Genomic DNA, 12,980 nt, shown 5'->3' with positions numbered 1-12,980 from the left:
TTAACAAATGCCTGGGGGGCCTTCAGCAATTCAAGACAAGTATTAATGGACCAATAAATTTCGCCCTAAAGAGCCCTTATCCTAGTACATTACAACTCTTCACATTTTAAATAATTTTTAATACAAAGAATCTTCTGTATTCTTCCACCACAGGAAATAGTCCCCTACAAGTAAAGGAGAAAGAGAAATATGAGTTTTTGTAATTGTGTTCCTGTCTGATAGAGGGCTTTAATAGTCCCTTTGCTTGCTGCTACATATGTTATTGAGACTGTTGCCATGATCTTGTTATTGTTTCCCAAATTTATCTTGTATAAGCTTCTCCTTCTTTTCCTTAGGAAAAGGGCCAATTCACCCTCTTCCAAGGATGAACATTCCATTGGCCTGAAGGACTCCTTGCTGGCCCATTCCTCTGACCCTGTTGAAATGAGACGACTCAACTACCAAACACCAGGTAGGCTATAGCTGTATTGTCCTAGTTACTGTAAAGATACAGTACTTATCTCGCATGTCATGGGTATCTCCTCACTGGGTGTACCTATCACACTAGGTTCAAATTAATCAACCAAATGAAAGTCCAGCCTGCTGATAGATCAGATATCAGCTAGGCAGGCTAGCAGGCTAGCTCCTGATTGGGTTCCTGAAGTGCTTCCTACCTTCCAATTCTTATGATATGTCAAATTATTAGATGCTACTGACCCTCAGCAAAATAGAGTCTCTTCATAAGAGAGTGTTTTTTTAGATTTACTGCTTTTGGGAGGTTATTTCACCCTCATCTGAGCAGATTTGGTTTGTTTTCTTACTTGCTCATGCAGAAGTAGCTTGCCATCCTGCCTTCCTTAGCTGGTGGAATCCATGAAGGCATTTAAGCCATTTTAGTCATTAAAAAAGGACATATTTGGCTTTCAAGTTCTTCACATCACGTTGGGGCATTTTTTCCCCTAAACTATGTGGCGGGGGGGAAGCATTTCAAGGTGAGAACTGCAAGTTTGTTTATGGCTGCATGTGACCCTACTCCCTTTTCTTTCTCTACTGTTGGACATGACTACTCCACTCAGGTCACCTTAGAAATAGAGCAGAGGATAAGGCTATGCAGTAAATGCATACACAAGTTGTATGGCTACAAAATATGAACAAGTAAAGTTTAGTTATTGTTTCAACATATAGTTTGCATAGTTGAAACTGGTCATGGAGGTGAAAAATGACCCAAGCATAGCAAAAAGGACATGTTAAAGGTACAGTTTGAGGAAGGCAAATCAACTTTAAAATGAATACATGTTTTTATGTTCAGTCTGGACCAGAACTTTTGAGCTCCTACTCCCATTTTTTGCACCACTTTATTTTCTCAGTTAATCTTTAGGAACAACTAGGGTGCAACAGAAACTCTTGACACTTTTGTTACAGTATGAACCACTCAGTTGCCTCCATCTAGTCTCTAAATTTTAGGCTGAGTTGAATAGATGCTTTCTGGGGCCAGACAGCCACTAAACCCTTAGCAGTCTGGTGGTTGTTATCCTTGGTAACAACTCTTAAAGTAAGAAGGGCCTTGCTTAGTACATAATTAATCCAACTAATTAAATATTAAGCTTTCTACTTTAATAGTTTCTACTTCACACACAGTTCTTGCATGAGTTGTCAGCTTCTTTATATTCATGTTCTTTTTCACAAAGTTGAAGCAGGTTAGGTAAGGTAATATTGCTGTTACATGATTGTATAAATTTTGATTGCACTTTGGTCATAAGAGTCCTGTAACAAAGAACGCATAGTCTTGGGAAAAGGCCAGACCATTTATCATAAGGTTTGAGAGAATTCTAACTCTTGTCATCTGAGACAAGATAAAATTGGTGATAAAATTATCTGTAAAATAATCCTTGTTGTAACTGATACTTGTCTTAATACTTTACCTACTATACTTCCATATGTGTAACTAGTGTGGAGCTAAAATTCTTTTCCTCAAACTTGGTTTTGAAGGTGGTGATGAGAACTTTTGTGTTACCTTTTGACCTTCTTTTACTCCTTAACTTTGCCTTCAGCAATAGCTAATGGGATTTCTGTTCTTACAGGTGCCAGTGGCCCCAGTTGCCCGAATATCTCAAGTTAGTTTTCTTTCCACCTGTTTTGCCTATTTCTCACTCCACGCAACCCCTTCTTTCTCATCTTCTTTTGTTCAGTGTCATGAAGGTCAACTTCACTCACCACAGATTTAGCGATATCATGACCACTTTCTAGTAAGCCAGACTGTTTCATCAATGCAAGCTTTTGGTGCTTCTCACGTAAGATGCTCCAGCTTGCATGGGAAGAAAGAAAAAGAGTTTAAAGGTTCACAATCTTCTAAGCAGTGCTACTCAGAAATCTGCCAGTGAAGTTGCAGTCTGGGCTGAGACATGAGACTGTAGCCCTTGGATAAGGCTGTGAGGAGCCAATTTGTAATGTTTTATGGAAATGCTCACCACCCAAAACTTATCCAGTAGGCTGAGACTTACTCATCCCCTGAATTACACTTCAGCTTTTATTTTCTTGGCAATACCTTGCTGGAGCATCTTCAGTCCAAGTGTTCTTGCTCTCTTTTTCTTTCTTTCTTTCCTTCCATCTTACAGAGCTTCAAATAAAATGTGCCACCTACAAGCGTTATTTTAGTGGTATTGTGATGTTATGCAGGCAAAGAAGGCATTTGTGAATTGATTGGCCCCACAGGGTTGTGGAATTTACTTTGGTTTTCACTTTCTATGGAGGAAAGGAAAATGAATGTTGATGCTTGAAGAATTGCCAAAGAACAAAGGCAAAATTAGATGTCAGGGGAGGAAACAAAGCCTAGTAATTATAGTGAGACCTCAGTTTAACAGACTCCTATTTAGTAGATTTCAGATGCAGTGGACCAAATTTTTACCCAGGGATTCATTCCCCCTCCTGGGGGAAAAAAAACAAATGATGAGTCCATTGCACCCAAGGTAATCTGGATGAAACAGTTAAATTTATGTTAATTTTACCTTAATTTTATAACATCCGTGACCATCCAGATTATTTACATAGTTTGTCATTATGCAGATGACACAAATGATACCCTTTGTATCAATTTTTAACATTTATGTCCATTTAGGTCATTTGTCTGATATCATTTCCTAAACAGTATCCTTCAGCAATGACAAAAATTGTCTCAAATGATGCAAACTGCCCCAGTGATGTACTTTCATATTAAATGGACATGATATCACCTCCCTTCAAATGATTAAATGGGGTTTTACTGAATTCTGTAAGTTTATTTTGTTCGGCTGTATATTCTCACCCAGAATGCATACTCAAGGAAGCTGATACACACAGTCTCACTAAATGATAGGATTTACTGATGCTTCTTCAATGGAAGTATAGTTACTAATACTTATGAGTTGTCTGCCCCAGTCACTTTATGATAAGTAAGCTGTTGAGAGAAACACAAACTGTTCCTCAGGCATCTGTTCACAATTTCCATTTCTGTTCTGTACTGCATACTGTTGATATGAAATGAAGACAGAGCCCCATTCTGCAGGAGCTTTGTGCTTCATTGCTATCCCCGCAACCCTATCTTAGCCTAAGGATGTGCAGGGGCATCTCTCCAAGCCTCTTCACCTTTTCTAGGCTGTTGTTATATTTGTAAACCACATAGTTATTGTTGTCTCATCTAAGCATGAAGAGATACTTTGTGCCATTGTGCAGGCACTGCATGCCATATTGACTTATTCATGTTCTGTTCACTGTGCCACTGTTATACATTGCCATCAGCTCCACTATGCACATATGAAAGAAGACCTCTCCCTTTAACTAAACAATTATTCTTCCCCATACAATGTTCCCCTCTGTTTTGTTTGATCTAACAGGCATGCGTGACCATCCTCCTATTCCAGTAACAGACCTTGCTGACAATATTGATAGACTGAAAGCCAATGATGGACTGAAATTCTCCCAGGAATATGAGGTGAGGAGTCTGGGGGTGAGGTTAGAGGTGGGGGGGATGGTTCTGTGTTATCCTAAAAACGGGTAACTGTCTATGCTATACTTGACTGTAATGGTATGTGGGGAAAAACTTGGGAGATGGGGCGAAGAGATGCTGGCTAGGGAATAGTCAAATAAGAGACAGCATAGCCCATAGCTGCATAGTGGGCAGAGCAAGAAACTCAGAAGGACCCTCCCTAAGTTCTCAGGCTGTAACGGTAACAGAGAACTGTACTTTCAGACTTGCAAGATTCTGTTAATGTAGCTTTACAATAAAGTAAAATTAGTCTAGCTGGTCATGTTTCCTGTCTGGTCTACCTGGTAAGGCTGACATTGACTGTGTAATAAGAGAACCATATCCATATTCACAATTTATGAAATCCTAATGTTTGACTACCAGTTACACCACTCTCAAGTCTTCTAACGTCTGTTTATTTCCCGTGCTTTTGTGCCTCTTAGCTCAGTCATGACTCCTGGTGGTTTACATAAAATAGAAGAATAGAGATAGCACAATAATATAGGACAAAAGCAGAAATGAAAATTAAAATTGTTGCCCATACAATAAACCGCTTTACTAAACTCTGAATACCCACTCAAAGAAAGCACTTTTTACCTTCTCACCAAAGTGGGGTTCAGGCAAAGCTCAGGGGTATTGTGTTCCAAAGCATGGGGGCCTCCACCATGAGTTGTCTTCAGGCCCATGCCCTCCTGAATTCGTGTAAGCATGCATTCCTGAAGGCATGCATAGACTAGGCAGATTTTACTTGGAGGAGACCATCACTAATCTATCCTGGAGCCAAGATATGTAAGGCTTTAAAAGTTGAAAACAGCACATTGAATTGGAGCTGGAAACCTATTAGCAATCAGTGCAGTGTGGAAGTAAAGGAATCAGCAGTCAAGAAACATGCCACACACTAGCACTTGGTAGAATAGCCATGAAGGCCTTGGAAAAATATTCCAGTGCTGAAGTGTGTCTATACCTACAAGGATCAGAATCATACAGGGCATTGTTTTTCTTAGTACATTCAATGGAAGCAAAAGTTTGATTCTGAAGAAGCAGGACAGAAAGAGAATTGATGCCTTTGAACTTTAGTGTTAGAGAAGATTCCTGAGAATCTAATTTTGGTGTTAGAGAAGATTCCTGAGTTTTCTAATCAAGAAAACAGACAAATGGATCAAATCAACCCAGACTTCTCACTCGAGGCACAAATGACCAGGCTCAAGTTATCATACTTCGGACACATTAACTCTCTTGCGAAGTCTGTAATGCTGGGAAAGGTGGAAGGAAAGAGAAGAATGATCAGGAGCAAGGTGAATGGATTCAGTTACACTGGAGATAGTGCATCATTAGAAGACCAGAAGGACCATGCTGGGGACATATCATCCTAGAGAAAATTTATCTACATGGACACCAATTTGATGTCGCCTAATCAATCAATCATTTATATAAGGCAGTCCATCACATTTTGTATCAACTGAAGCTTCTGAACTGTCTTAAACGGCAGCCCAATGAGGGGTATGTTATGGTAATCTGGTTGTTTAGCAGTGAGGGAATTGCTGGGGCAGCTTTGTCCAGTAAGGCCAAAACTGGTATACCAGTTCAATCGGGTCAAGGCATCTCTGGCCATGGCTTCCATAAATTCAGGAGGAATCCCAAATTGCAAACTATCTCCTTTAGGGGAAGGGTAACCTCATCCAGAACTACAGCTGGGACCAGAATGGCTCTGGAGAAACAGTCACTCCATCTTGCTAGGATTGAGTCTAAGCTTGCTTTTACCCATCCAGACCATCACAGCCTCTAGATATGAGGTTAAGACTTCCACAATATCTCTGGTTCAGCCTAGGGTGGCAGTGTAAATTTGATGATCATCAGAGCATTGCCAATAAGTAAGATCCTTTACCAAACCAACAAGGCAAAAAACATGGATTGTGCTAATATTAGAATCCTTTCAAAGAGAGCCTATTCAGTAAGAATTTGAGTCATGTATGTAAAGATTCAAGAATTAAATGGAATTTGGAAGCTAAGAGAAGAAAGGAGGACAAGAAATCACAGTGATTTCTGTAGGATTTTTCTCAGTGGCTATTCCCCACCCAGGAATATGGGAATAATGAGAACACAGACACAAGTAGAACAAAAGACTAAGAAAAGCACACAACTCAAATAATTCTCCATAAAACAATATCCCAAAAGTCTAATCTGCATCTAGCACCATGATTTCCTAGATCACTATATTCTTCCTAGATCTCCAATTCCAGATGTTGGGAGTTTTCTCCTTCTCTAGCTTTGAGAAGGAGATGCTCCAGTTCCTTCTTTGAGAGAAAAGGCATTGACAAAGACAAAATTGAGCTGCCTCCTTTCCTCTTTTCAGTAGTTCATCCGACAGGGAAATCTTCCTGCTCCTGATTAGCTGCTTAGTTTTTATTTCCCCAGACTTTGTCTCTGCCCACAACCTAGATTGACACATCACATTTAGGTTTTCCTTTAGCTCTTTCATATCTGAATCTTTAGGGGTAGGATGTTTTCCCCCTTTGCTACAATTGGTACCAGAGATTCCAGATGGTTTACAACAAATCACAGCAACTATAAACATCAAAACATCCCTCACTCTAATACATTCTATAAAATCCCATAACATAAAAACTATATACAGCAGCTTTCTGATGTTGGTGTTCACTGAAAGCAATACAGATGCTAATCCGATCATTCTCCCATTACATTTTCTGTATCTCCTGCATTTCTTAATCACTATGTTGGAAGGTGAAACTTGGCAGTGGTCACTGGAGCGCTCTTAATGCTGTGATGGAGTCCAAAATAATGGTATTGAGAGCCCAAGAACTACCATGACTCTTGCTTGCTAGCTGGTTTCTCCATGATTAACCATTTATTAGGTGGATGATTAATTTGAAAAATTGCTTTGTTGGAGAAAGTTCCACTGCAGCAGTAACAGCATAAATGTTTTCATGTGCTTGCAGCAAACCCTGCAGGGTCCACCTCAACTGCAAAAGGCTTAAATCATGAATAAACACTCATATGGGGACAGGCAGAACATAAATTGAGAATGTGCCTTGTATATGCATTATAGCTCCTGCTGTCTTCTTTTGCTCCTCACCTCCCCTTGCTGTAGCATATCTCCCTTGATTCAGAAGACATTTTACAAGCTGTATCCATAAGGCAAGATTATAGGGGCCAAGAAGCTTTAGAGAAGCACTGGCTACCTAAAGGTTAGTATTCAAAAGCGGGAGAAAAATCTAGGAAGTCTGGGGAGAACTGTGAACCTCACATTGCTGATCTACCTATATTAAGAAAAGGGGTGTCACTTCAAATCAGTGCTTTTGGCTGAATGCAAAACAAACAAACTGGAATTCTCCTCCTACGTGCCTGTTTGCTTGCTTATCCATATATATTTTATCTCATACAAACCCATTATAATTGGAACTTAGCCCATTGTATGTGGACACAGTGAGATTGTGACAAGTCTTTTTTCTTCTGGAGTATGACATGAAAAGATTATAAGTCAGGTTAGCAGCAAGCAGCATTTGGAGTTGTAGTTGCCTGCTCTTTTACAAGGGAAATTAATGATAGTATAAATAATAGTGTCTCTCAAAATTAGCATTTCATATATGGTTTTGTGCAATTCAAGATGCTGGTTATCATGTTTAAAGTCCTACGTGGCTTGGAGCCAGGTTATTTGAAGGACCGCCTTTTCCCAATTTCATCTGCCCGACCCACCAGGTCAGGGAGGCAGGGTATGTTATCCCCCCCCCCGCCACTAAGGAAATCCATCTAGCGGGACCAAGAAAAAGGGTCTTCTCTGTGGTGGCTCCCTCCCTGTGGAACATTATCCCCACAGAGATAAGACTGCCCCCCATCTTGATAGTCTTCTGAAAGGCCCTGAAGACATGGTTTTGCCAGCAGGCCTGGGGATCCCAGGTTGATATGGAGCCCATCGTGTGGTTTGTTTAAACATATTGTCACCAGGGAAGTGGGGGTGTAGTGGGTTTGTATTTGGGGTTTTATTTCTGTAAGCCACCTGGAGTCACCATGAGTTGGGTAGCCATATAAATAGCTTTAAAAAATAATAAAATAAATAAATTTGTGATCTGCAGCTTTCCAGCTCCAGTCTTTCTAATTCAGGTTTCAAGCAAATATTGGCTATATTTATTAGAACTAGAAACAAATGACCTTTAAAAATCTCCATCAAATTTATGGGCAAAGAAAATGAATAGGCTATTTCTCTGAATTTCCCCAGAGAAAGAGAATATTTCCAACAATTTCTAAGGACAGGTGTCTTTATTAGAGATAACAATAGGATTCACTACTGAAAAAGTCCATGTAGAGTTCCCTCATGATGTCTTGCCATAAGAATTAAGTAAAATATGGGAAGCCAGGGAGATTGCAGACCACTAGAGAGATGATTATAGAATGAAATATGTGACATTTGCCTGCATCCACTGGCCATCTTGTAACTAGCCAAATGAGTGCAGAGAGAATTGAATGGGAACAGGTAGGAAAACAAATGCAGAGTTTCTCTGCCTGGCATTAGTATTGTGGTTATTTATTTATTTTAGTAGAGTGATATATTCTTATTATTTGCTTTGGGATTCTGTTTCTTATTTCCTAGAGAAATGCAGTGTAATCAGCTAGAATATTCCCAGATGCAGACTATGGGGGGAAAAAATGAAATACTGGCATAAGTATACATTTATTTATCATACATTACATATATCCTACTTACTTTAGACAAACTCTGGGTAATTCACATAAGTAAATATATCAATAAATAAATACAACCCCATCATTAAAAAATTAATAAATATGCAGGTTAAATTTATACAATTGTTAGCCCATAGGCTTTCACCTGGAAAACTTACAAATGATCAGTATAAGGAAATGTATAAATTCGGTACATTTAAAGGAGATTCTTGGGGGCTATGGGAAGAAACTGTGGAGAACTGAAGCAGAAAATGAATACTTCACAAATTTCAGATAAAATCCAAATAGCTTTCAGAACAAACTGTCATGATAACCAAACAGAAATAAAAAATGAAAGTCTTAGGCAGCAAAAAGGATGTACGACAACTGAAAATAGACTTTGAAAGTCAAGCAAGAAAGGACGAAAAGTATCTCAATCAAGAATGTCAGCAAAAAGAAAATTTAAAAAAGGAAAATAACTTTGTTTTTTAAAATCAGACAAATCAGGGGAAATATGTAGATAAGTAGATTTTAAGAATAATAATGGAAGAGATCTAATAGAGACAAATGAGTTAAAGGCAGATGGAAAATTGTATTGAAACTCTATACAAATGTGATTGCAGAAATCTTTAGAGAATATGTATTAAGGAAATGACTTCTAGAAAGTGAGATACCACAAGGAATAGGTCAACTATCCAATAGAAAAGTACAAAGTGCAGATGAAAAACCCACTGAATAGTGTGAGCTGCAGAAGAGGGAAATAAAGTACTGGTAGCTGTATATCAGCAAATACAGAACAAGACTGGAAGGAAAAAATGGAAAAGATCTGCACTGGTTGCCATTTGCTTACCACTGTACAATGAAAATGTTGATGTTGACCGTTAAAGTCCTAAACAACTTAGAATCTGACTGTCTAAGGCGGGGTTCTTCAACCTTGGCAACTTTAAGATGGGTTTACTTCAACTCCCAGAATTCCCCAGGCTGGCTGGGGAATTCTGGGAGTTGAAGTCCACCCATCTTAACGTTGCCAAGGTTGAAGAACCCTGATCTAAGAAACCACCAACCTTGTCCTGATAAGAACAGCGGGAAAAGCCCTTTCCAGCATGCCCCTGTTATCAGAAACTCTTTTTCTGGACTAAGAGAAAAGACAGACCTGTGTTGGTCCAAAGCTATCAAATGCAGTCCCTTGAGTCGTATTGGTCCCCCCTCTCTTAGTATGTAGGAAATCTGTGAAGATGATCTTTGTGCCAGGCTTTTAATTGTTCAATGATTTTAGTATTTATTCTAGCATTAATTTAAATGTATATTTTAAACATTTTATATTCTCTTTTAGTTTTTATTTTTGTTAGCCACCTTGAGCACTTGCCAGAGCAGAAATGTAGGGTATAAATTAATTAAATACATTTAAAAGAACACCTCTGTGTCCCACATATTGTAGAACCATAGATAATCTTAGAAAATGATAATGGTAGATAGCTACAGCTTGTTTAGAGAAGGGAATGGATCCTGGGTGAAGGAGGAATAAATAGAGGAAGTAGCAGGGAGCAACCTTTCCAGTCCAATGTCTAGCAGTTGGGTGTAGTAGCAGCCATTTTGTGAGAGTACCACAACAAGCTCTCAGAATTCCAAGTATCTGCACTTCCTTATCCCTGGTCGATACATATCAGAGCATCTCCCTCCATGGGTAGATATATTATGGAAATAGGGAAAGTGTCCTAGGTTTAAATTTGAATGTTTTCCTTATATGCCCTTACTCTGAGACTCCTAAGGCATATTCATAGAGTTCGTTAAATGCAGGTACAATCTGATTATAAACATACACAGACAGTTAATTCTGTATAATATTATATGTTCTTATATATAAGAATCTTATGGTATTGACATAAGAATTTCTGGATCAAATCCCAGCAGCCTTTTGCCTGTCAAAGAGCACTGCTTGCACTGGATAAATTCCTGAAAATTGCTGCTTCTGTCACTGGCTCTAATTCATTGCCACCATGGAACAGGAAGGAAAGTAACCCAGGATATTTCTTCCCTTCAGCAACCTCTTCCCTTGTTCTGTGCTATTAGAGTGGAAGCTCTAATTGTAACTCCCAGTATGTCCTGCACATTCTCTCTGAGATACCCTATAAAAGCAGTAGGAAGCCCTACATGTTCCACTTCCCAACCACCTGCTGAGACAATATGTTTATATTTACCCCTTGATATCTATCAAACTATCAAATGCTCCTGTGAATCTGAGCTGTATTATTTTCTAACCCTTCCCTTGCAGCCATCTGCCACAGTATTAGGAACCCTTCAGAGCTCTAGCAAGGTGAAAATGCATAGTTTTGTGATGACAACTACAGACAAAAAAGAGAAATGTGATCTGTGCCTCACTACAGCTCTCTACCTTCTCCCCAAGCAGCCTCCCAGCCTTCCCTTTCAGAGTTTCCTTAGACCCCATTTGACAGCAGAACAAGATCTCTGGCATTTCTTAGAGCTCCCTCAGATGCTGCTTGTCACTTTAAGAAATCAGCACATAGGAGAGCAGTTCTATATTAACAGAGTACAACTCTGCTATTCCACCCCTCTTTTCTTTCTGCTTTGCAGACAGGACATATATTTCAGCCCATAGCAGACTTGGGCAGATCCTATTTGGGAAAGTTGGTGGAAAAATACACCAGTAGCAACAAGCTTTTATGACAAGGAACATTTGGGGTTGTGAAGTTTTCAGTTGCATTTTGCATGCAGGTGTCTGGACCTGTTCCTCCAGTGTGTGTACATTTATTCAGTTACGTGCAAGTTACCAAAAACATAACTCTTTTTGTAGAAGCTGTAAATTTTCTTTTGGGCTGCAGGAATAATGCCATGTGATTGACTTAGGAGCTGTTATTTCTCCATTTGAGCAGCTTTATGGTTGAATATTGGTCAATGGTTGTGTTGACAATGAGCTACTATTATTAAGACACGTGTTGGACTTGTTAGAGCCATGTCTTGGGATGAGGGCTTAAGGAATACTCCATGTGTTCAAAGAAACTTGAATATCCCACCAAACAAAGCAGTACCACTGGGCAGATGAGAGAAGGAGTTTGGCAGGAGGGGGAGGAGGAAAGTTACTTGGTGTGGCCCATCTGTAGAACTGTGCATAATGGGCTTCAGGTGCATTCTAAGCACCCCTCCTTCTCTGCCTTATTTACTCATTTGTTTGTGTTAAGGGAAGAACAGGTGCACATTAATTCATCACAGAGTTTAAATTAAATCATTTCACTACTAAATGAGTCAGTCATTTGCAGGCGTATTTAATTAGCACCTCTTCACAGCCAGGTGGATTCCTTCCCCTGCCTTTCTCACCTGCTTGCCTTCTTATGGGCTTGTTAATGATAGAACAGTCAAGGATTTTACACCTTCTCACTTCACAGCCAGACAATTGCTGTAATGGGCTGCTGGGAGTTGGGGGTGGATGGTTGATTTGTGCCACCTTTCTCTTTCTCTTCCAACACATTGCAGCTCTTTTAGCGTGACAGAGCAGAGGTGTGTTTTGTACTTCTGATCCTAACCCTTCTGTTCCTGAACAAGGCCTGTGAAATGGCTCTGGGGGAAGTTTTCCCTTCTTATATACTTGAAAATAATGAAATTCAGCATACCAGGTAGATTGGGTATTTTGAATATAAGGATGTGTATGAGACAGAGTAACTGTTTTCTTAAGTGTCTGCAGAAGTTTTTCACATCTAGTATAATGCATTATCAGCTTTTTGTTCATGAAGGAACAAAGTTCTGAGTTTGAGCATATTATATCACATCTACTGAAATGTAGTTTGGGATATAATTGTGTTTATTTATTAGCTTACTTTTAAACTGTCCATCATTCTCGATAATGTCAGATTTCAGATGGCCTCCATTTTTTGTGCTAATTTGGAGCTGTGAAATATCTGTCCAAGAGCAAAAGCTTTCTACCAGAGATTTATTGCAGATTGGGAAATATATTTTATAAGGAACCCAGATGGAATTCCCTTTTCCTAGGAGAAAGCAAACCTGCCTAAGTATAAAATGAACAGCCCCAGGCAACTTTGGACTAAGAAGTTTGTTGCTTTCTGTAGTGCTGTCAAACACTGCCATTTTGTTATAACCTAAACATTGAATTGCCAGGGAATATTTACATTCAGGGGACCTGTGCTTTGCATAATGTTGCTTACCATAAAAAGGAATAGATGATGGGTGTGTAAGTAATATAAATCCTATTTGATTTTTCCTGGTCAGATTCACAATCTCTCTAGATTAGAGATAGGAGAGACATCTGCAATAAATCCATATTCCCCACAGCCCATCCAAACATGTCTCTGCT

General features: G+C 39.3%; 1 protein-coding gene across 6 annotated transcripts in view; it reads left to right on the top strand.

Moving 5' to 3' along the window:
- PTPRF (protein tyrosine phosphatase receptor type F) overlaps positions 1 to 12,980 on the top strand; it is a 513,056-nt gene that overhangs the window by 468,482 nt on the left and 31,594 nt on the right. For 4 of the 6 annotated variants that reach the window (XM_088153593.1, XM_088153590.1, XM_088153592.1 and 1 more), the window contains 3 exons: positions 336 to 451; positions 2,061 to 2,093; positions 3,849 to 3,946. In XM_088153593.1, the coding sequence (XP_088009719.1) occupies positions 336 to 451; positions 2,061 to 2,093; positions 3,849 to 3,946 (247 nt within the window). The remainder of the gene's footprint in view (positions 1 to 335; positions 452 to 2,060; positions 2,094 to 3,848; positions 3,947 to 12,980) is intronic. The other 2 variants (XM_088153595.1, XM_088153594.1) reach the window with 1 other exon arrangement.

This window comes from Python bivittatus, unplaced genomic scaffold, assembly GCF_059951505.1.
Source record: "Python bivittatus isolate LINGU-HERP-01145 unplaced genomic scaffold, Pbiv_v1 ctg000700_np1212, whole genome shotgun sequence".
Lineage (NCBI taxonomy): Eukaryota > Metazoa > Chordata > Lepidosauria > Squamata > Pythonidae > Python > Python bivittatus.
Note: the sequence above shows the minus strand (reverse complement) of the source record. Positions and strands in the feature narration are given on the sequence as shown.